General features: G+C 46.7%; 1 protein-coding gene across 1 annotated transcript; it reads right to left on the minus strand.

Moving 5' to 3' along the window:
- Positions 1 to 3,199: 3,199 nt before the first annotated feature.
- On the minus strand, positions 3,200 to 22,340 carry GALNT16 (polypeptide N-acetylgalactosaminyltransferase 16; the record flags this gene model as incomplete). Its single annotated transcript, XM_010157783.1, has 12 exons — positions 3,200 to 3,229; positions 3,853 to 3,969; positions 5,352 to 5,493; positions 6,533 to 6,616; positions 8,542 to 8,634; positions 9,581 to 9,707; positions 13,916 to 14,019; positions 15,048 to 15,132; positions 16,683 to 16,770; positions 18,757 to 18,878; positions 19,911 to 19,976; positions 22,273 to 22,340. Coding segments are annotated over 12 exons (1,126 nt in total), but the record flags the coding sequence as incomplete, so codon positions are not given.
- Positions 22,341 to 25,236: the final 2,896 nt, after the last annotated feature.

The raw sequence follows: 25,236 nt of genomic DNA on the forward strand, positions 1-25,236 counted from the left end.
TCTTCCCTGACTGAATCCAGCACAGCAACTTAGTCTAAACTAGTCACTTGGTGACATACCTATGGAGGAGTCCAAGGTACTTGGACCTTCTGGGAGGGCCCAGCTTTCTCCACCGACCACAAGGGAAGCCTGGACAGCTAACATCGAAATGACAATGACGATGCCCATCTTTGGGAAAAACAACCAAATGGAGCAGACACCTCCTGTATATGCAGCCAGGCAGTCCTCTCCTCTCCTACACCCAGACGTTACGACTGGCCTGTACTTGGAAGAAAAGCTTTTGGAAGATATAAGCATTACACAGTCTGAAACATTTTGGCTTGAAAATCTTCCTTGGTCTCCCTTTCTTGTGCAGAGGGAGATAATAAAGTTTACTGGTCACAGCAGCTTTGGAGTGGAGATGGAAAAATAAGAATCCATGTTTTCTTTGAAATACTGTGTCTTGATCCTATTCCTCAGTGTTGACCAAAAATATCCCCCACCCTTTTTGTAAAGCTCTCTCTCCATCTTTATTACCTATCATTGTAAAGTACTTTGAGGTGACTGGATAGAAGCACTCCATGTGCAAGTACTAAGAGTAAAGTCAGAAATAGCCAGTCCTCTTCTACCCAATATACACAAGAGCTGAAAGTGTTGATGCTAGTGTCATTTTTCAGGGTAATCAAAAGTCAGGTGCTTCCAGAACAGACAGTTTTTCACTCCTCCTCTTTTCCCAGAGCCTATATAAAGTTGCATTTGTCTGCACTTCGGGTAATATGATACACTGAGAAGCAAGGTGGGAAAAATTTCCCAATCACATCCAAAGGCACACAGGACTTCAAATACTGTTTGTCTCACATGAAAACTTAGTGTCCTCATTTCCAGGCCGGGGTCACAATCTTTCAGCACATTTTAATGAAATATGGCTGTTTAATAGGGTTTCTCAGCATGCTCCTTGTGCTGTTGGAAAATACTGTGCCAGTGTTTCTCATTTTCATGCTCTTGTTTTAGTGTCTGACTCTCACTTTGCCTTCTATTTGTCCTCACTATAATACAAATTAAAACGCCACTCCTACTGGCATCGGAGCCAAAACTAAAGCTAAACGCAATAATTTATTGTGCATTCAACTAAAAAATGCTACTTTCCAAATAACATTATGGATAACATCCATCTGGTTTGAAATCTAGTTCTGATTATGCTGAATAGCTCTTGGCTGGTCTTCTGCTAGCAGTGCCAGCTGTTGCTGTGGAATGATCAACGGGATCATGGTGCCAAATAGATTTTGTTCCTGGTTTCTTTCAACCCAAGGGAGAAATAGTCTGACAGAACCAAAAACCATCTGAATTTTGACCTTTGTCTCGTATCCTCCTGCTTGCAAAGTTCCAGATTTATTTTCAACTAATACTCTAGATACAGGTCATGATACTGTAAAGCCTCCGTTACAGTATTACATGTATGTTAGACGGACTGTTGTTAGCACCCAAAAATAACAACAAAACTATCTGCCCTGGGGACAGGCTTAACACACAACAGCTGTGTAGCACGGGCACAGATTCAGTATGTTTGAAAGCAACGTTAGGAGCTGTACAGTGCTGTCATAAGGATCTAACCAATCTGCTCTGGTGACACTAAAAATTGAAGCCATCATGTGCCCCATCTTTTGTCAGAAAGCTGGCTTTTGCATCACTCAGACATAGATGTGAGGTCTAGATTCAGAAAAGTCCACAGACCTCCGATGACCGTGACATCCTAAGCCAGGGGTTCTGCAAGCTGCCAGACCAGGAATAACAAGACTCCCTCTCTGCCCTGGCTCTCTGTTGTTGTCCTGTCAGCCCAGATGATCCCCGTAAGTTGCTAGCTTCACCTTCCACTCTAGCTAGGACCAGCAGAAAAAGAGTCAGTTCCCAAAGTAAGCAGAAAACATGGCATGAGATGCAGGTGACCCCTCGAGAAAAGAGATGGAGGAGACAGAGTGGGATAGTTTGCATAGATGACTGACTTTGAGCTAATTAAAATCCAATGTCCGTATTAACAACAATTACTGTTGTGTTTATGGAAGGAAGGGACCATAACAACATTGCCCAAGAACATAACAAACTTAAGCATTGCAAGTAGAACTGTCTTTGTAAGTAGAAATCTGAATGGGAGTTTGGGGCTTCCAAAAATCCCCAACACTTCAGAGCATTTATAGCCAAATTAGATTAAAAATTCACATGCACTTCTCCCACCTCATCCCTTCAGCCGCAAGGTGGTTTGGAATGGAATTCAGGTCAGCATCTAATTATTTGAAATGCTTAAACAAAACCTTTGCTTACAGTCAGTTGGCTAAATCATCTGCTAGGTCAAGCCCTTGATTCAAGTGCAGTTTGTTCACATAAGGTAATGGAAAACAAGAGCTCACATCCTTAATTGTGTGTGCATGTCTTTATAATGAACCTGCATATAATCAACACATCAAGGCTCAATACATGCTATTCCAGCACCAGAATGAGCCTGCTTGTGTTAGTGTGGATTAATCTCCCTCTGGCTAATACGGCTTGCTCTCCACCCCCCTTCAGGGGACCCTTGTCCTTCCATGACAGGGGAGGAGGAGAAAACCAGCTGATTTTGGCAGCTGCTAGAGCCCTCTCTGCTGCCAGGGAGGAAAATGCTGCAAGGCACCTAAGGGGAAGCTAAGTGACCTAATTACGCAGTCAGGGGGTGAGTGATTACCAGCAAGCAAAAGGAGCAGGCAAGGACAGCCCACCTGGGATATCCTTGCAAGGCTAATCCGAACTCACAGTGTATTCCCAGTCTATTCACAGTGACAACTCTTCAAGACGTTTCTGCATTAACCAGCCCTCCAGTGGAAAGTCTGCACAGGTTTTCCATAAATGGGCAAGACTGGATTTCAGTGCTTTCTTTCAGGAAGAACTAAATTCAGAGATTCGTATAGCTTTAAAAAGTACTGACAAAAGAGGATGCTGCTGAGGACTGGTAGCAAGCTGAGCCGTGTCCTACCTTGGGCTATCAAAACAATAGATCTGTCAGAAAACACAGCGCCAGCATAGCCTTCGATGACAAAAAATGTGTTGTAGAGGGAAGCACAGGAACTAGGGACGAAACAAGCCCAGTCCACTGTCTGCCAGTGCTGCGTTGTCCCCTGTCGCGTTTTGCCAAGTTCTGATAAAAAGACACGTCACATCTCTGTGAGGGCACATTGCAGAGGCCATCTCTTACCTTGTGCCGGATGGCAAAAAGACTCGTGTCCTGAAAAATCAGGGACGCACATCTTGGAAACAGCAGAAGAGTGACAGAGCTGCATTTTGTTGGGAATACTGCTGCTGTGCGTTTTTCCTCAGGGAGCAGTTTGGGTGGAACATACGGTGCTTTATGTCAGTTGGTATTTCTCAAATGAGTTGCACACACTCAGTTTTAAACGTCCGTTCACGTGGCCAAAGACAGCACAAAGAACACAGTTCTCTCATTTCTAAATAAGTAAACAAATGGTAGCACACACTGCCCTTCCCTTGGGCATCTCAAAGCATTTGCTGCCTATCTACCCCTCTCTGACGCTGTGCTCCATCCACGCGCCGATGGGGCTGAATATGAACGTATCTGAGGAGCGAGGTCAGAGTGCTACCGAGCTGGAGCTGACCACACTGCCGGGGGCCCAGGAAAAGCAGACACCCACACACTAGTGTGGCATGTGCTTCCCACTTGGGTCGCGGGCAAGCTCATGAATTCCTGCTCCTGAAACACACCAGAGAGGGAGATGGCAGGGGACTTTTACACGCTTGGGTAGTACTAGGCTTGCTCCAGCAGGCTGCACGGATGTAGGAACACTGGTTTGTGGCAACGGACGGATTAAAACCAGGTGCACAGTCACCTACCTGTCTGCCGTCTTTCTGATTGCAGGCTTCCAGTGTGATGTGAGAGCCAGTAGAGAAGGAGGTAATGGAAAGACACTTGTCCTGCTGTCTAATTAGAGGGTCACTGAATACCCACTCCTTTGGCATAAGAAAAAGAGAGGTTCCGTTAGGATCATAGTGGCGATGAGGTGAGGGAAAAAGAGTTTTTTCTATCAGGTATTTCAAAAACTCATGTCCTTTGTTCAGCTCTCACCAAAGGCTCCCTGGGAAGACTATGGCAGCAGTCTTCACCTGATCAGTTTATGCTCAGGCTTGGTGCAGCCTGACTATTTCAAAGCCTGCAGCTGGCTCCCCTGACCGTCTGGGCTGTCTGATTAACCCTGTATCCCATGCAACTCCCTGCTCTGCAACTTTACAGGCCTAGGCCTACAAAGCAGGGAGACCCCAGCCACTGAGTTACATGACTTTCAACTGCTTCTGCATATTTTACATAGCAGACATGCTCTGTAACAGGTATCTGGTACCTATAGATTGTCCAGTGAAGCAAAACACATGCGAGCATATCCATGGCTTGACACATATCACCAGCACACATAAAGCACAAGCCACTTAATTTTTCCCTCGTCTCACTAGATGGATACCCAACCCAATAAACTATTATTATTATACTTTCCCCAAGGAAGAAATATAGAATGCAATGAATTTCAGAGATTTCAAATGGTAATGACATGGAACAATGAGTCAGATTAAATGGCATGTTGAATGCTGGCTGCAAACTGGTTTCTAACAGTTAACAGATGTGAATACGTATTTTCTGGCAGCATGTATCCTACTGCGACCCTCAGCTTTCTCGAGCTGCTTCCCTGCTGCTCTAGGTCACCAAAAGAAGAGGCTGAGTGCAGATCCTCAGCTGGTATAAACCAGCACAACTCCACTGCAGTTAGGAGACGTGCTGAATTACTGCGGCTGGGATCTTGGCTATTTCAGGTCTATTTGGGCTTCCTACTGAAATGCATCTGTAAACCAGCACAGTTCAAGCTGCCATCTGCAGCTACAGCTGAACTGGCAGACCAAGGAATGTTTCTGATCCTGGGAAAATCTCTTACGCATGTGCCAGGGTACTAGCCAAGCACAACCCAGGATGAGTTCTCATGGGTTGGACGATGAAGCAGAGCACACCCGAGCAAGCGTCTGAGTGGGAACAGCTCCATGACTCAAACCCTGGTCGCACGCCTGCTGCGCAGACCCATCACACCCCTGAGCATTCAGGCACTACCTGTTGCCTTCGAGTGATGAAAACCTTCCCACTCTATGCCTGACTGCTGAGTCTGTTGAGCCAACACAACTCTTAAGAGAGGGCATAGCTTCTTTTTCTGCTTACTATTAAAATCATTAACAGGCCCATATTCTTCCTTCATTCACCTCTGTCCAAACCCACCGAGGCCAGAGATGCCTTTTCATTCACCAGTAAGGAAAAGGGCCGAAGCAGGAGCAAAGCACCAAACTGAAGCCTGCCTTACCTGAGTGACAGGTGGATTGTTCACTGTTCCTTTACAGATTCCCATGCCAGCCAAAGTATTCCCTGTGGTATCCTGTGCCTGAGACTCCAGGCAGCTTCCCCCTTGTTTAATTATTCCTGGAATCAGCTCCTTTTCAGGAACCCTTGAAGTAAGATGACAGTTGCATGGCACTTTGTACATAGAAATGACCAAAGCACACAAACATTTAGGAGGCCGTAACTGGCCCCTTACTGAAACACAGCCCTCTTTATCTGACAGAAAATGAACAATATCATGCTAGCTATCCACTGGAAATGCCTGGAGGAGGCAAAAGTTAATGGAGAACTCGGTCTGAGGGCTGGTGACCTTTTATTTCACAAGGCATGACGTGCTTCAGGTGTACCCCAAGCAGTTCAGTGTGATGTCTCTTTTGAAAGAGGCCATTGCCAGTAAAAAGCCATATCCACACTGATTTATCCTGCTTCTGCCTCCCCCTTTCCCAGAGTCTTCCCGCTAGTGCTAGCACGTATTCACTGCCTCATTGGTAGCACTACAGGGAAGATCTGCCAAGGCCAGACTACAGCTGGATGTTTCACCCTCGACCCACGTTAGCTACAGACTTTGCCTGACGGAGATGTGAAGGAGTGCTGCCAGGGCGTGCTGGCTAGCAAGTGCCAACAACACAGCTCTACCCAGGCTACCTTCCAGCAGAGCAATGCCACAGCATTACTGCATCCTCATGTGGGGCAGGGGAAGCCCCAGCCACAGCTGGTTCTGGCATTCACTAGGGCTTTGTCTGAACCACCCACACCTCTGCACTGAGGCTGGCCAGCTCTACTTTGCTCAAATACCTCCAGCCACAGCATCCAACGGGCAGAGACCAAGCCTTGACAGGGAAGCATGTAGTGCTCTGGCACTTGGCCTACACCCCACACCTCCAAAACCACTACTGTTGCACACTTCCGAGGGACAGCTGTATGGGGCAGAGCAGAGGGCCCCCTAGAGGCAGGACCAAAAAGCCTTTTGCAGAGTTGTGATGATACAAGCCAGGATATCAGAGAGGTCTCTCACCAAAAAGAACAGAGGAAAACCTTTTCCAAGCATAAGTCCCTCTTTTGCCCACTGCCACCAAGGCTCAGCTGCTGCTTGTGACCCACCTCCCAGGCCCTTCAGAAATTTCCTCAAATGGAGAACTGACTCACTTGAGCTCAGGGTAGACGTTCTCCAGGTACCACTGGAAGGATTTGCAGTTCAGTTTGCGTCGCTGCTCCACTCGGTCTGCAACACTGGAAACACAGGCAGGTTGTTGAGGATAAGGAAGTGAACAGGAGAGAGAGGAACAATGGAGATCTGCCAGGAGGTTTGAAGGAAACTATGACTTTTCCCCCTTACTCCTTCTCCCACCTAGTTGTTGCTGGGTTCAGAACACTGCAGTGACATGAGGTGAAAAGGAGGAGGGAAGCAAGAGGCAGGAAATAGAAAAGGAAGTCATGAACACCTTTAGAGAGCAACTCTTGTACTTCCTTTGGCTCAGAACAATGGCAGGGCCCAAGTCCTACAGTGTAAAATAATAAATTGCAGAAAAATTACTGTAGGATCATGAACACGTGTCTGCCTCCGGGTGCCCCTGCAGAGGCATAACATGAAACTTGCCTAGCCATCAGCTCCTGAAAAGGCCTAGGAAGCGGTGATGCTCAGGTATGTACAAACAGTTAATCTGCGTGTGCTAGAGGTGAGGTAACACAGCAACAGCTCTAGGCTCAGGCTGGGTTTCAGACCTAAATAATATAATTATTTGTTCTTAGGCAGCTTTGGGAAAGGGAAGGAGCATAAGGGGAAGCGAACTCAGCATCCTGGTAAGAGTCTGCTGCAGCAGTCCTCCCACTGCTGATTTGCTTGGCTTTAGCTGGCTGAAGAGGAGGACTTCTCTCAAGAAGTCCTAGAGAGCAGAGACACTGGGGATGCTCCTCTTCAAGCTACGTCACTACATTTGTCTGTTGGGAAGGACTTTCAGCTGTACCCATGGCTTATTCAGCCAATGCTGCCAGTAAAGCCACTAGGAAGTCTATGTGAACAAGAACTGCAGGCTTTGGCCCTAAAACACATAGCAATATATCCATGTCCAATATGCAATTGGCCAATTTCCTTCACAAGCAGCAGGGTTGCTTGCTATTTGGACCAAGCCCAGCTGCTGCAGTCAGCTCAAAGACACACAATTAGATAGGCAGAGCTATTTGTACAAAAATATGCAATGCATCATGATAATAAAGCACAATGCACCACAAAGAAAGTTTGTGTGGGGCAGACCAAACCTGCTTGTTATCAAATTAGCAGGAGATGCATCACTACCCAGTGCATGTAACTAAAAATCTGAGATACAACCACACTTGCTGAGTGCTTAAGCCGATACAATAGTCAGTTTTTCACCAGCAGATATAACTCACTGACACAACCCACAGATACACACTGCTCCTGGAATTTTTTACGTTTGTTCGGGAGTTATAGGGGTTTGTTAACACAGAGAGCAAGCTCTCCCCTCATCCCAGGTTTTGGTGTCCTTCACTGATTTCTGGGTCACAAAGAATGCTTAAGCCCTTAACAGCAAATCCCGTATGACCTGGAGGCAGTTCTAGCAAAGGTGCTGTAAGGAGCACAGTTCTGCACACCAGTGGGCTCAGCAGGTGCTGGAGACAAGTCATGACCAGATTGTGCTGCTAAATGAAATGTCTCACCGTTGACCAGGCTCTCTCCTCCCTACAAACCAGGCAAACCACCCAGCAGGAAAGAAGGGAGTGTACCAAGTGCAGTCTGCCCCATGTGCCAGCTAGCAATGCTTGTCCCAGGATTCTGCATCCACACAGAAACTTCGGATCAAGATCTAGGAGCTGCATAGGTCACATTTCCAAAGCAGCCACGTGCTGTGTTAGAAAATATTCTTATCTATCCACTTAAAATGCCTGGCCTTTTAATTTTATTACAGATCCCTTTGGTCTTCTGCTAACAAATTATTTATGCAGGGTTACTAGGGGGAAAAATAAAGTGAATTAGAAGCAAACCTTGTTAGCCAGACACTGAAGCTGTAACCTCCCTGGCAAGCCAGCCAGTCAGAGCATCTGTTTCCCAGACTTGGCTCCAGAGAAGATCCAAAACCTATTTCTTGCTGGCAAGGAGCTTGCTAGGGACCGCCTACCAAGGCTTGAGGGCATCTTACCTTCCAAACAACTTCCCAATGGCTGATGGCCGGGCCTCGTAGTAGTACTGCTTGTATTCATCCATCCACACCTCTGCTGTGCGCTTGGTGTTCCTGCATGGGGATGAGGAGGTGCTCTGCTGAGTGCTGCTGGAGAACCTGCCCACCCAGCTAGTAGGCACCAGGTGGGCAGACCCAAGACCTGGGTGCCAGGAGGGAGTGGGGAACAGTCCCAAACACGAAACACAGTAGGCAGTACGGATAGATATAGATTAAATGTGCTAAGTCTGCAAAGCCTTGCAAGGCTGCTACGGTTCAGAAGTTAAAATTTTAACAGCCATAGTTTACTATGATGTTTTCACACATGCTCCCTCTGCAGAGATACCTGGAGTGACAGACACCATCACCCTGCTCTACAGTATCCTGTTACCATCACCCTGCTTTACAGTATCCCTTCCCCCAGATTAGAATAACGCCATGGAATAAGTCAGCTTGGAAAGCACCTCTCGGTATCACTTGGGTCAACCTCCTGCCCAAAGCAGACTAGCTTCAGTTTAGGTCATGATGTTCAGGGTCTTGTCTGGTCAAGTTCTGAAATCTCCAGCAATGGAGATTTCACCACCTCTCTGTGGTGCACTTTGTCTCATCTTTTTTCTCTTCCCACCTGTACTGCAGTGGAAGTTGTCATTAGGGCTTGTCTCAGACCACATAGAGCTCAGTAGGATCTCTGGACTCAAAAGCAGCTCAGAGACAACCGAGATGACTAACGACTGCTGAAACACAGGCACATGTCACAGAGCAGTATCCACGAATGGCCAGGGTCTCTCTCCGGGGCACCGCTCTTAGACAGAGGAAGAACAAGATGCAGTAGTACAAACACCAGAGAAAGGAACAGGTTTTGTTCACAGAAAACAGCAACTCATCCTTCCCTTGAGAACAGATGCTCAGTCATAAGCTGTTCTCTGTCATCAGGCAGAAAGACAACAAAGAATTCAGGCTTATTTAGACATGCCCAACACCAAGTTGACCTGGCTTCTACCAGGAACTACCCGACACTTACTTGATGTAAGTCAGTGCATTGCCCTCAGGGAAGTCATAGGGATGGCGCTTCCTGAACACGTGTCCCACTCGACTGCAGGGAACGATCTCCAAGCTGCCACCGCACATCCACACTCGGAAAGAGAGCTCTGGAAGAGACCCCAAGAGTCATACAGCAGCAGGCAGACCGGCAGCATTTCCAAGAAGGACAGCTTCAGCAGTGTGCCTGAAAACCTTGCCCCTCTGCCCTAGATGCAACAGCAAAATCAGGAAAAGTGATGCCATGGTGAGTGTGAAAAAACTGTCCTCCCTTTGTTAAAATGGAGGTGACCCTCGTGGCTCAGAGACTTCCTAGCCTTTTCCTGTCCGACTCCTCTCTTGGGTCCACAGGCATTTAAGTGAGACACCTTTCCCCTCGACCATGTCCTTGTGGATGCTGTCAGGCCTTCAGTATGGTATTTGGCAACAGAATGAGATCACCCTCCACCCACCTTGTTTGGGACTTCTGTAACTCTCCAGCCCTGCATATGGATGGAATAAAAACCAGAAGAATTCACCGTGTAAAGCAAAACATGTGAGGAAGAAAGGGAATTTAGGAGACAAGGAGGAAGAAGAGAACAAGATGAGGGCATAGGAAGTGAGTCAATGCCTAGATCACAGTCCTCTCCCTCATACCTCCATGTTATCCACCCTAGAATATTTTGTTGTCTTTGTTCTGCTTGGCTCTGTTAAATTAAAAAAAAAAAAAAAAAGCTGGATGACTAGGTTACAGTTGTCACCAGTTGCCTCTGTTGGGGGAGCTACTGAGAGCAGAAACCAGTTTAATAGTGTGACTATAAGAATTTGGAGAGAGCCCTGCTATTTGAAGAAATCCAGCCGGTCCTGAAGCTAAATTCAACATTTTATTAAAGGATTAGAAGAACACGGAGCTTTGATGTACAGGCGCTTATTTGCATCACAGAAGAGATGTGACCTCGCTCAAGTTTCTGGGTCTGTCTTCCTAAGTTTAATCACTGCCACACCGGAGGGGTTTTCCACTTCTGTTTCATGTGGTGGTGAGAAGAGAAGGAGGAAAGAGGAAAATGAAAATTAGCTGGGTAGCTTCACAGTCCTTACCAAAAGGTCTTCAGATATTGTAGACTGATGACTTCAAAAACTTTACTTAGTTGGGATATCCCTCTAGTAATGCCTGAATTATGGGGCTCTGATGTTTAGAAATTAAAAATAAATTATGTATCCAGATCTAGTGGCTGTTTCAAAGCATGTACACACACTAACATCTCCCCAGCCTTCATCCTTCTCCATAGCCTTTCTCTCTAGCTCCTGGGTAAGGTTGTTTAAACAGTGTGTTTTGCAGGGCAAAGATGGTATATTTAATCTAGCTTCTAAGTAAAAAACCACTATATTAGACTGTATTTTGTGACATTTCTTACTAGCTCTTGTCTTTCCCTGAGTCCTCCCTAGAGCTAATTAATTTCAGTCTCTTTTTGTCTGGTGGTGCGTCCAGCTGGCATTTGCTCTCCTGAATGAGGTTCTGACTCACTCCGGCCTACAATAAAACCAGAACTCTCAATCTAGCGTGTGTAACTTAAAGGGATGTCCATTTCCCATGAAAGGATTCCTCATGCCATATTGATATCTTGGGCACACTGACAGACTGCATGTTCAGGTTTCAATTTTTCAGAATTCCTTAAAGAAAGGGTCAAAGAATGCAGATTTTGAGCACAGAAGAGATGAAGGAGAGTAAACGTAGCTTATTAAGGACTTTCATTTATCCTTTGATAGAAAACATAGCAGAACTTTTGCTGTATATTTTCCAGGACATGACCTAGTCCACATGTGTTTTAAATGACTTAATCACGGCAGCTTTTCCCCATCACAGTGGGGAAAATAAAGGGGTTTACCAGCTCACATGCAGCTGGAAAGACATTTAGGCAGCTGGCAATTGCTGCCTGATGATTTCTGTGTGCCTACTTCGTTCACAGAGCTTGTCTGGCTCTGTCCCTTCGCACATATTCTCTTATCTTGTTTTCTCACAGTAAAAAGTTTCAAAGAAGAATTTTATTAAAAATGGCCTTTGTGAGCAGGGAATGGCCCACCTCACCCACCCAAAATTAGTCAAAACCACTCTCCCACCTCACCTGCAAATGGTGACCTTATCCCAACAGTTTCTTTCCACTCAAAATGGTAATTTGTAGCAAAAACAGTGTTTCAGAACATTATCAACTTTTTTCCTTGATCACAAAATCTGATTTTCAATCAAGTGGGGGAAAGTTGTTTTTAAGAGGGTAATTTAACCATTCTGAATACTTCAAGGAAAATTACTACATTTGGTTGTCAAATACAGGTTGGTTTCTACCCTTCTGTCGTGCAACAGCAACCAACTTGATGTAGAAGCCACCGCTTGCTTCGTTGCCTCACATTATGCTGAAGAGATGAACCAAAGTCAGCTTTAAAAAAGAAAAGGAGTCTGGTTTGGTTTTAAAATACCATCGCCATCATCACATTGGTGGTGTGGCAATGTGACTCAGGGATAGGCCCCATTAAACAGCATTCTGCACTTAACTTTGTCCTCTTAAGTGAGGAGTGGAGGTGCAGGGTAAGAGTCAAGTGATGGGACACAATGAATTTCCATGGAAACCATGCAACAAGGCAAAACTGGCAAGCCCTGTACACCTGGCCCAGCACCACACAGCCTGGCCCAGCCACTGCCAGACTTTACAAGAGCAATTTGAAGGAGAATGAAGCAAATTCTGTGGAGGTTTTGATCAGTTCTACGTGCAAGAAGGGATGTGGATGTGCAGGTAATGTACTGCCACTTCTGGCAGAGAGTTCTGCTTAGCATGAAGCTACTGATATATGCACCAAACAAAGTCACTGGGCTCCCAGCTGAGCAGAAACAGACAACCAAAAACCTAAAGAAATATTCTTTCTCCGTCTTTGGGGTTCACAGCTTTTACACAGTGGCGGCTCAGAGGCTGGCAGGATGGGAGAGTGGCTGGCTCTGTAGCTGGAGCAGGGCTAGTGACAGCAAGGAGCTGAGCTTGGCTGTGCAGAGGAGCCTGAGGGAAACAGGAGAGGGGATCATCATGCCTGGGTAAGGGCTGCCTGCTACTGCCTACAGCGCTTAGCCTACTACAGCACTGCTGAGACTCCAATGCAAGCCCCATTTACTACCTCTTTTTAACATCATAAACATCATAAAACCGAAGCAAGACCTCAGAAAACAGAGAACACAAGCACTCGTTATTAGATACTTTGTTTTAAAACACTGATATTCTGTTACCAGCCAAATATGTTATTTCCTGGTTTCAGAGGGCATTTCAGAAAGAGGCAGATCTCCCAGCTGTGTTCAGAGAAACAGAAGTTTCCCCTTCCTGACTATTTCTTTCTTTCTAATTGGTCCTCCAGGTGCTAGAAAACACCATATAAACTCTTCTTTAAAGGGATTTATTTACAAATCTGTGACATTTATGGCAACAGTAGAAACAGAATAATTTTGGATTTTTGGCAGCGTCAGCTACAGAAAAGCCTATTTAAGGTGACTGCAAAACAGAGCAAGGCTTTTATCTCTTCAGCTCCACCTGCATCATTTCTAAATGAATGCCCCACTTACTTGAGGTTGTGAATCTCTTTTCAATACTCTTCTTCCTTTTGTCACTAACACCTGGTGACACTGCAACATCCCTTCACACAGGCAGAGAGATGACTGGAATACCTGTGCCACCGTGAAGTGCAAGGAGATGGGTTTCAGCACCTTGCCCTGTAACAGCACTCGAGTGGACAGACTACCCTGGGCCTCTGAATTCCTCAGATGTTTGTGATGTCCTAGTCTGCTTCTAAATGTTTGCATTCTGAATCTATTTGTACCCAAATTCCACTCACAAAGAGGCTTGTTTTACTAGGAAAAGCATCCCTCCAGCTATCAAGCTGTGAGAGCAACTCTGACTTATCTGGGAAAGAGGAACAGCTATAAGAAGAGAGCATAGGAGTGACTGTCCACTTCATAGATGGGGCAACACAGACTGTCCTGTGAAGGACTAGAGGGATATTCTCCAAAAACAAGCAACAGTTTAAATATCAGGAGGTACCTCTTGCTTACTCGTACCATGGAAGCACCTGTATAATAGTGGGTATGCCTGTGAGAGGTGAGCTCTAACCTCAAAAAGCCTCCATTTACTTTGTGCAGAGCTGACAGCGATACAGTTCTGTCCGACATGGGGATTGCCTGTCCATGTACCCCCTAGCCTTACATAGACATGCAGATCGGATTTCTCAGGAGAGTTCTAGTAGGCAATGAAGACTGGGAAGTGGCTTTCTGTTAGTGTGTCGTTCCCCCAAAACACCCTAAACTTACCAAAATTTTCTCCTCCCCAGATGTCCATTTGTGTATCATATTTTCCCAGGTGGTTAAACCAGGACTTATCGATCACAAAGATGCCTCCTGCTATGACAGGGGTTCTGGAAAAGAAAACACAAACCCACACAAAATAATTACATGTATATGTAGCACCAACATCTTCATTTTAGAGGGGGGGGACAATTTGTCCAGGCCTGACAAGTCATATCTCATTTCAAAAATATAAATAATAGAGGTGAGACATGAACCTGCACCAGGTTTCTGAGGTCCCCCTCACTAGATCATCCTCCTGCCTTTGTTAGATGGTCCTGCAAGCACTATGTGAGTAGTTCTGTCTTTTGCACTTATACAAGTATGCATAGTGTGAAGGAATGACAGGGGCACTGTCTGATGACTGTTCCCCCACTACACATGGGGTGAGAGACTTTGCTGGATGTACTGCTCTGCTGCTAGTAAGCTTGTTGCTTCTGGGGTACAAAACAGAGGCTCACAAATTACACAGAGGAATTGAATGATGCTTTCATGTTACAAACAGGCAGCTGTCTGCCTATACAGACAAGCACTCTGACTTTTTATATCAGGGTTTGCCACATTCTATATTCGGAGCCATGTACACTGCAGCAAGGCTAGCAATAACTGTTCCAGCTAACAGAGTCTGTTTTATCCATGGACATGCCTGTTGAGGAGGAGAGGATAATTCTGTGCTCAAACTACTTGACAAGATTCAGTTCCCAGGTCTGCTCTACATTTCCTGAGTGACTGTTCAGCTGCTTCATTCCTTAATTCTTCACCTGGAAGATGGAGGTAATTAAAAAACTCCAAAGGGATTTCTGAGGCATTCAGAGTGTTGAGTGAGACCACAAAACCAAGCATATAGAAGAGGTGGCATGACTAGAAGCCTATGATAGTATATTATGGCTATTCTTTCAATATTCAGGGAGTAATACTCTCAGAATTAAGGTCTAGACCTCAGTGCATTCAGAAAATAACATGAAGTGTTTGTCATCATCAACTGAACACTGTGGCATTTTGTCCTCAGCAAGGCAGCCCCTGTGCACTCCCTGCCATACAGGTAAAGGCTTAGTAAAGGCATTAGGATGATCGTACAGAATCCATCAGAGACAGCTACCTTATAGACTGAGTTGGGTCTGTTCTGGACATCTTCTGCTCTATCGGAATCTGCTCCCATTTAAAGTGAAGGCTCCAGTCAAACCCTGAGAAGAAAAAACATATGTCAAATAGGTTTTGTTACAGTTTCTCTACTAGCTTCAGTGATAGTCTCCACCTTCATGTCACAGGCTATCCACACTTTTGTTCCCTGACCTTCCCCATGGTCTACCCAAAATGGCAAGAGTCTAACCCAATGTAGCTAAGAAGTCACCTGCTTCTGTCTTGGTATCCTCATGCCTTAGCATTACAGATCTCTACTCAGTTCCACTCCGTATCTTCAGGACAGTGTTGTCAGTGTGAGATGTAACTGCATTTTGGCCAGTCTGTCTTACACTTCCCTGTCTGCCAAAGTTATGTGTCTTTAATCAAAGGACTTCGTGGGATGTGATGTATTCTGGGAATAAAGGCCTGCAGATCATTGTAACCACCACCTCTTTCAAGACTACCATTTATTTATAGTTGGGCTGTGGTGGACAGTTGACCACAGCACAGTCGCTAACATTAGCATCAGGAGAAGTGTGGCCAGCAGGTCGAGGGAGGGGCTTCTTCCCCTTTACTCTGCTCTTGTGAGACCCCACCTGCAGTGCTGCGTCCAGCTGTGGACCCCTCAACGTAAGAAGGATATAGACCAGTTGGAGCGAGTCCAGAGGAGGTCATGAAGATGCTCCGAGGGCTGGAGCTCCTCTGCTATGGGGACAGGCTGAGAGAGTTGGGCTTGTTCAGCCTGGAGAAGAGAAGGCTCCGGGGAGCCCTTATAGCACCTTCCAGTACCTGAAGGGGCTACAAGGAAGCTGGGGGAGACTTTTTACAAGGGCCTGTAGTGACAGGACAAGGGGGAACGGGTTTAAATTGAAAGTGGGGAGGGTTAGATTAGATACCAGGAAGAAATTCTTCACAGCGAGGGTGGTGAGGCACTGGCACAGGTTGCCCAGAGAAGCTGTGGATGTCCCATCCCTGGAAGTGTTCAAGGCCAGGCTGGATGAAGCTTTGAGCAACCTGGTCTAGTGGAAGTTGTCCCTGCCCATGGCAGGGGGGTTGGAACTAGATGGTCTTTAAGGTCCCTTCCGACCCAAACCATTCTGTGATTCTATGACTATACCATTGTTAAGGGGAGCCGCAGAATGAGTAGGCTTTGGCAGGGAAGTAGCACAGCAGTGAACTCCAGCCACAGGAGAGGAAGAAGAGCACCAGGCACTGCAGGTGACCACAAGAAGAGCTGCAAGGGGGTTCAGCTCCCAGAAGAGAGGTGAAAATGCTTTTCAGGAGGTGCATGAGACAGCCTGGCAGATAGGAGCAACAACTGGAAGTGCCTGTCAGACTCCAGTGTATATGTAGTGTAGAGTGACACGTTTAATCAGCTAAGTAAGTCCTGAAATTGCAAAATGTTGTGACAGTCATGCAAGCTCAAGAGAAAAAACACTAGTCAGGTTTTAACTCTGCAAAAGATCTGACTTCACAAGTTGCAGGAAAAGGAAGACAGAGAATCCATCAGGAAAGATCATCACTTTGTTTTCTTGGAAAGCTGTAGAGAACAAATTATTTTTCATGCACCATCCCTCAGGCCTAATTTACAGAAGCCATTTATTATACCCACCTCCCCTCAGATCTGCTGATGCTGCCAGGTAGGCAAAATTATCCAGGCTGATAACATCAATGATTGGACTCACTACTCGGGTATAATCCTGAGGGAGACAAAGAAAGGGGAAAAAAAAGGAGTCAAGCTTTTCTTGAAGGTCTGGCAAGGCTGCCAGACACCACAAAACACAAAGCTACACATGTAAATCTTTGTCTGGCTTCTCCAGTACAGTTCTGGTAGCTAAGCAATCCGTGGCCACTGCATCCAAACATGGAGATGTTAGCCAACTGCACACCACAGACACGGGGAATGGAGCCTGGGACCCCTATGTCCAGGAATGCTGCTAAGAAACAGCTTTTCATTTCCTGCCCAAGTCACAGGACATGACTCACTGTCCCAAAGGTTTTGTGATTGGTTTTGGTATCTACTGACAGCATACCTCCCGCTCAACCATCCTTAATTAACTCATTATCATCAGCCTAGAAATTATCAATCCCCTAATAAAGCATCTTCCTAACAAGTACTATGAATTGAGACCGCACACTTAACAATGACAGTGCAAACTGAAAAAACCCATAGTATTAAGATATTGGTGGTACTTTATTGGCATTAAGGGGTATAGATCTCTACAGTTTTCTTTTGCAATCCTTTTATTAAGTAGAAATTGAGATTATAGCAATTTTTCAACATCATAAGACAGGGCATTAAAGACAGACTTGTGGTAGTTGAAATATATGATGGAATAGTGAGCTGGCAATGCCAGAAACAGCATGCTGTTATCAGACAGCTTCCAGCCTCTATGTCTTTCCTATCAAACCTTCATTTTGTGCCTTACAATAGTTCCTCCTGCTGTAGCGTACTTGGCCAGGATGGCACATCCTAGGGGAGAGCTATCATTCAGGTTTATTTTCCCCCATGCTGCAATGGCTGCACAGCAAGAGTATGTCTGCCTCAGCCTGAAACCCCCCAGCACCCACCCGGCAGTCTGGTGCTCCAGCCACTCCTCCAACCAGTCAATGCTAGGACTGGGTGAGACTGAAATCTGAACTAGGATGCACATCAGACATGCAGGAATAGGCTGACTTGAAATCTGCTCAGAAATAACAGTGGAGTCAGCACCCAAGCATTTGCAACTTACATCCCTCCCTGAAGAAACTAGTGAAGTCCTTCCTGCTTAGGAAGCCCTGTGCTGCTGCTGCAGCTTGACTTAAAGAGCAGTAGTAAAGTAAACATTTATGGGCTTCCGAGACTGAGGATTTATTGAGCAGGAATAAAAAGCAGAAGCTTTTAAGTCATCAATCTTGAAGTTTCACCTTCTTCCACTCCTTCATATTAAGCAAACCTGACATGAATAAAAGGCATTAGAGCCTCCACACCCTCTCCTGAGGCCCATTACCCCATGAGATCCTCCTTCCAGAGGAGGGGATCAATCTCAGCCACTTGCAAGAATGGCTGTGACTTCTCCCATCACCTCTCCCCAGTTTGCTCTTACCATGGAGCTGTATGCTTCCCCCTCCAGCCCTACAGCGTAGTCAGGGTGACAGCTGCTAATACTCCTGTCTCATTTTCACTCTTCAAGCCTCAGGTCAATCCTTTGCAAAGCAAACAAGCCAAAGGACAGCCCTGCACTCACAGACAGCTCCTCTGTGCCAGGAAGCCGCCTGCATGCAGGTGGTGTGTGTTGGCAGCTCAGTGGGAGTATTAATGGAAGGGAAATTTTGGCAGTGACAAGGCAGAGGGTCCAGCAAGGGGACAAGGGGAGGGTCCAGCAGCAAGAAGGGAGATGGCAACCATGGAAAAGTTGCAGTGTGTGCTGCCAAAGTGGCTATCCTGTGTATAGGCGGACAGGGCTAGGACCCATTGCTCAGCACCTCCTGCCCTGCCTCACTGGCAGGACAATGTAGAAGCCCATCAGAGGTCTCTTGCCCATCTAGCTCAGCCTGCACCTTCCCCTGTAACAGCCTGCCTGAGGAGAGCAGTACCTGGGCAGGCTTTCTCCTCATCAGCACTGCTGATGGCACGAGAGGGCAGAGGATCCACCAGCACAATACAGACCAGCTCCATCCATCCCAGAAGGGGACATGGTGCTCACCTCTTTTACTCTCTGAAGCATTGGCTGCAGCCACTCACTGTTGACTTCACAGTGACTGTCCAAGAAGGTGAGGATGTCAGCGGTAGCCACTTCGGCTCCTCGCACCCGAGAGCGAATCAGCCCTACGATGAGGAAAGGACAGCAAGGGAGCAGGAAGGTTGGGAAAGGAAACACAGAGCTTCCTTCAGAGAAAACACTCTGTGTGGACATTACCGAAGAGCAGGTGGTTTTGCTATATCACACCTCCATCAGGAGCAGAGAGCAGCTTCATCCAGGCACCCCGCCGGGGACACTGTCAGCGGAGCTCCCCCCAGCACACGAAGAATGACCACACCTCTCACTTCCATCCATGCCACTGAGCTTTCATCTGGTTCCTGCTGTGATGACATCCCCCTTCCCTTCCAGACCTCTCCACAGGTACCTTGCTGGTGCCTGCTCGGTGTCTCTCCCCATGGCCTCTTTCACCACTTTCACTGGCCCAAGCTCTACTCTCTGCTTTTAGCTGCTTTATTCCCGTTTGTCCTTTATTCTGCCCCGTGGTCAGAGATACCAACCTGGCTGTCAGATGTCTGCTTACTTTCTTACAGACCATCCCACTACTTGGCATGCTCTTTGTGAACTAAGCAGTGATTCCCGTCTGCCCTACCAGATCTGGCTGCAAGCCTGCTGTGCACTGACAGCTCTAGAAATAAGCCAGCACATATGAAGAGCAGCTGGGAAAGCCAGCGTTACCATTTATGCACACAGGAGATACATGAGAAATAACTTTCCTTAATTGTATCTCTTTATGATAGATATATGATTGTTTTTCCTTTTCCCATATCTCCTAGATGGCTTGTTATCTTGCACTCTGAGTTTAAAAGGACAGGACTTACATCCGCATCTATATTCATAGAGATCTTAAAATGTGGTCCTTGTTCTAGCCAAGGCCCCTGGACACCACTTCTCATTATTTAAGGGATGAAATGAGAGCCCTGAAGCCAGAGTGTTGATAAGACAGGTTATCCCTCCACAGAGCCTCCAAAGTAGGATGCCAAACCCTCCTACTGAAAAAAACAAACTGTAAGAAACAACATGCAAGCAGCTGGCAGGCAGACAGGGCCGTGTGGGAAAATCTGCGAAGTCTTTGTACCTACAAAGCTTTCTACACTCACCTTCTCGCCGGGTGTTGCGTAGACACTTGACCTTTGGGATCTTGGTGAGGAGCTGGCAGTCCTCAGCTTAGGGAAGGCAAAAAAAAAAAACCCGTTTGGCACACATACACGAATTATTTGGTTTCAGCAGAGCGCTCCAATTAACTGTTCTCCTGCTTCTCCATAGGAGGGGAAATTCTGCTTTCACTTAACATCACATTAATCAGCCTGATGGCCTTAATCCTGCTGTCTAAAGAGTACAGAAAGAGCACTGCTTGCTTGCTGTCCTCCTCGGACAGCTGAGCCGTTGTTGGCCGATACTCTGAGGCCTTCACCCTCCTGCACGCAGTGTTTCACAAGGACAACGGGGCATGTGCTGGCAACGCAGCGCCGAGCACTAATGAAACGGAGGGACTGCGGGGAGCCAGGGCTGCAAATCACCAAAGTGCCAAGTAAAAAGGAGTTCTGTCACATAAAGTGATCTCATCCACTCTCTCTGCCTTCAGCGGCTCGTCTGGGCATTACCCACCATTTGTTCTCAGGGCAGTTTCTGTGTGATTTTATTTAATAAAGGCCACAGGGGCGTGACCTGCTTCCTTGGAGACAGCATTGCATTAACACATGGGTGCCTAACCGAGGGCTTCGCTGGCAGCTGCCAGAAGCTCATGCCATCCCTCATTTACATTGCCCAGGGGAGATGATGGAGACGAACAGCTACTGGCTCCAGCCCAGCTGTACCAGTAAGCACTGGGTCTTTAGTTCCTTGTTATGCTCCCTCTATTCCTGCCCCAGCAGAGGTCACAGGAATAACAGTTTCTAACTTCCTCCTTTCCCTTGCCTCACCAAGTTCACCCCAGTTCCCATGTTTATTGTTCATTCCTTTTCATGTCTGACACGTCCCCTTTCCCGCTGTCATCCTCCCACAGACTGAGCGCTCCAGGGAGAACACAAAGGCCATTAGTCAAAGTTCATCTCTTGGCATGTTCCTGCGGGAGCATTTCCATTCTCAAGGATACATGCAATCTGAAATAGTGCTCTTGCGTGGGCACTTGGGCAGCTGCTGCATCATCCAAGTCACGTGGCAGGTGCTCTTCATTGCAGAGCATCAAGATTTTGCTGGACACCTGCTACAGGGGAAGGCAAGACTCCCATCTTGGCCAGGTCACAACTTCAGGTATGAGAATCCTTATCAAGCCATTCACTCTCCAGGAGTGGAGTACATCACTCTGACTGTAACTACGTGACAGAGCTGACAGACTCTCTGCATCTTTGGAGAAACCGAGGCAAATATTAAAGCAAAGCGTCAGATCTCAAACTTGTGCTTCAGGGGAGCAGCTGTATCCACAAATATCCAGCTTCCAGTGAAAAAGTGAGAGCTGTCATAGGATGGAGCTTTCTAAAAACCGTCCAAGAGCCTAAATGGAAGTTTCTGGTTGAGCCTTGCACAGGACAGGTACCAGAAATACATCAATGTTGATCTGGAACACACTGGCCATCGAGAAGTGAATTTTTAGGTGCTGAATGTGGGACACTTAGAACTGTTGGAAGTGCTCAAAACCCCAAATCCAACAGTTGGGCACAGATCAGTCCTTATCCAAATCACACTCTAAGGTCCTCAGCAGGGAAGGTGGGATTCTTAGGTATCTGTGAAGTGTTCTGAAGGAGTAATTATCAATTATTGTAAGGGGCACACAACTAGATTTTCCTTGGATCTAGTACACATTGTGGAATAAGCAAGAACCCTTCTGTCCTTACCACCTCACCGCCTACTACACACTAGCTAATAGCAAGAGCAACTCTACAGATAGAAAGAGCCCACAGCCTCCAGCCTGCAGGTCTGGTGGGATTCATGCCGATGGCACTCCATCCCTGTGCCAAGCTGCAGGAGAAAGTATGGCGCTGCCCAAAGCAATAACCCTTCCATGGCCTCCCACAGGAACACCTGGGGTCCTAGGCACATGGGGACAGGCAGATGGTTTTGCCCCAGTCTGCCTGCAGGATCCCAGGCTGCAATTTTCTGTAGGGTCCATTGCATCGTCTTCCTCGCTGTGGGTTTGTGATGTCCCACTCTGCGCACGTATGCCATAGCTACGTACGTATCTGCACTAAACAGCCCACAAAATGGCACATAATGAAACTAGACGGAGATGTCTGGCGACCTGGCCAGACCTGCCAAGCTGACAGAAAGGGAAGACCAAATGGAAAGAAAGAAAGAGGAAGAAGCTCTGGCCTCTGCCATGCATGGACATACTAAACACAGAAAAACTACCTCCCCTGCATACAGACAAGAGGGAATCTGAGGGAGAGGGGCTGAACAGAGCAAACTAAAAGAGAAAAAGCAGAAGGGAAGAAACAAGTGCAAGGGAAATAGGTCCATACTTACGATCTGAGCTGAAGTCATCTACCAAAATGATCTCCTGGATGAGGCTGGGAGGAGTGCGGTTCAGGACACTGCAGGGACCCAGGGAGGAAAAAGACAATCTTTGTGAGCTGCCATAATAATGACAGTGATGGGACTCATACAAATCTTCCATGTTATGCATTAAAGCAGGAATACCAAACTCCAGTAGTGTGGAAGAGGTAACCTTGCCCTTGTTCACTGGCAGGAGTCAAACTACAAGCAGGAATATCCCAGAGACCTATGCCATCTCAGCCAGACCTTACAAGGACCCAAAGCTAGGAAAGTGACTGCAGGACTTGCCTGGGGGCAGAGAGCAAAGGATGCTGCTGGCATGCCCTCTGCCTCAAAACAGAGAGGCAAAGAGGTGAGCACCACCTGCCCCTGAGGCAGCCAGGAGGCCATTCTCATCTGCCAGGCTCTGGGTAAAGCTCCTCACTCTGGGGGAACAGAAAGAGAGCTGCCACTTTCCCCAGCAATGATCTCTGTCTGGGTGCTGCAGAGGAGGCCTGATGAGGCTTTCTCACCAATTCCCTTCTTTGGGAGGAAGGCAGTTTGGTTCAGCATTATTCTGGATTCGGATTTTTTTTTTTTCTTCTTTTGCGTTTTCCTTGACTTTTTTTCAAGCCAGCCCCTACACCTGTTGGGAGAGCACCCCCTTTCCTCAGGCTGGTCGCACCATACCCTGATCTCATACCCTGTAGCCAGAGCAGTCTGATTCTGACATCTTTGTCCCTCTCATTTGTTTAAGACACTTGAACTAATTTTCCATGACCTTCTTCAAGTCCTTCCTCTGGCTCTGCTATAACCACACAGCATATTCCCTGTTCGAGCCTCCTTCTCCAACAACTTTATTCATAGGCATGTCCTCATTGTCTCCAACCAACAAGATTGCTCGGTCACATTTAGTCACCCCAGTGATGAGGACAGCTATGCAAACATTAATATTAAAAAAAAAGGGAAACACTGTCCCCTCGGTTCTAGCAACCCATCTCATTTCAGTGGCACCTGCTCTTCTAATTTTGAGCAATTCTGCAGAAAGATCGTTGGCTTTTTTTTTGGCTTTTTTTGATTTATACAGGAATCAGACAACAAGATTAAGCCCATACTCCCAGGAAGGGAGCTGTAGAGAAATAAATTACCACCTTGCTAAGTAACCTCAATGATGGCTTTGCCTACAGAGCCAAAGTTTCCTCAGTTTGGGAGAGTTTTCTGCTGTCTCACACAGCAAAATCCTGACTGCTCTGCTGCTCAGTATCACATCCCACTCTATTTCAGATTTACGCTGCTTCATACGTCTCCAAGAGTATTTGTATTTTGAGCTTATATGTCCCTAGATGACTGAGCTTGCATTTTTCAAAGCTGAATCTCATTTGCTTCTCTTGGCTCATACCTCTCTGGTTCTTCTCACATGGTGGGGTGGGAGGAGAGGGATGTTCCCCTTTGCATTTATAAGTGCAGCTTCTCCCAGCATAGGCATCATCTGCATATTTTACAGACAAAGGTGCCCTGTGCTGAAATTCTTGCCTGTGAAAACTCAGTGCAAAACAACAAATCCAGACAGGCTGCATCCTGCAGTACAATGGCTGTAAAAAGGTATTCTACACCTTTCTGCCACTAGCCTGACTATTAGCAATGCTGATATTTTTTCCACAAGTTTCTGGTCTTCTAACTCAACAAAACTTGAAAAAAACCCAAACACTTTGTTCCCTCTTCCTCAACTGTCCACTGATTCCCCAGCAGAGAGAGAACACTCCTCGAGGAGTTCACAGCTCATTGTTCAATGCCCAGTTCTGCTCTCATCTCTGCAATAATTTGCTGTGGATCCTTGGGAAAGGCACTTCATCTTCTTTGCACTTTGTCTTGTCTGTCTTTTTAACAAGGAACACAGTAATCCCAGCATTTCCCTCCAATGAGGTGCAGAGACTGGCATGACAATTCATTACTTTCAGGCAGAAAATATATTATTAGGATTCCAAAATCCAAATGACAATTGACTTTAACAGCAGAAACACAGACTGTTCTCCCCTCAACTCACGTGTCCCTTACCTCCTTTGTCTTTTCTCACAGCTTCCTTCTTTCAGCACCAGTGTCCTTACTCTGTCCTGTGACACCACATCAGCATTGCCAATGAGTTTCTCTCCTCTGCTGATCTGCCCACCCCTCATCAGCTCACAGATGATTGCATTTATTCCAGATGTGAGCTGAGGAATGTTTTTTTCTTCCTTTGCTCTAAAATAATCTCCTCTTTTGCCATTATTTAAATTGTCAATGTAATGACTTGTTACGCCAAATGCTCTAGCATTACAACAGCATCCTTTTCATCAGAATTTATACAGGCTTTCTGCACAGGCAACAAACCACTGACAGCTGTTCAAGCCCACTGACTTAAAGCCTGACTATTCGCCTTTACATCTGCACCAAAGACCAACAGCACCCGCAACACTGACTGAAATGGGAAATGAAGACAAAGAAAGGGACCGGGCAACAACGCAGTTGATCTCCCCTTCTGCAAGAACGCTCACCACAGCAGAAGTGACCGTACCGCTTAAAGACTAATCAGACACAGACATCAGTCATGCAAAATGCGTTTTGAGTGACAATTATTTCCAAGAGAGAACAGGATGCCAAGCAAGTAGCTGGTTTGAGAGTGACAGCTACGTCCTGCTGAGGAAAAGACATCACGCAGACAAGCAGCTCTTGACTGACACGTCTCCTCCAGGACGGAGGATGCCAGCAGCGAGTCACTTGAACTGGCGGGTTCACAGGTTCTGCGGATAGCCCACTGTGCTGGGGGTGTGTGGAGGGGGGGTGTGTGTGCGTGGGGGTGTACGTGTGGGTGTTTGGTGTCGAGGGAGGGGCCACAGTGGTGGCTCCTGTGAGAAGCTGCTAGAAGCTTCCCTGCCTCCAAGTCAGACCCACTGCTGGTCACAGCTGAGCCAATTAGTG

The sequence above is a fragment of the Eurypyga helias genome, unplaced genomic scaffold, assembly GCF_000690775.1.
Source record: "Eurypyga helias isolate BGI_N326 unplaced genomic scaffold, ASM69077v1 scaffold45488, whole genome shotgun sequence".
NCBI lineage: Eukaryota > Metazoa > Chordata > Aves > Eurypygiformes > Eurypygidae > Eurypyga > Eurypyga helias.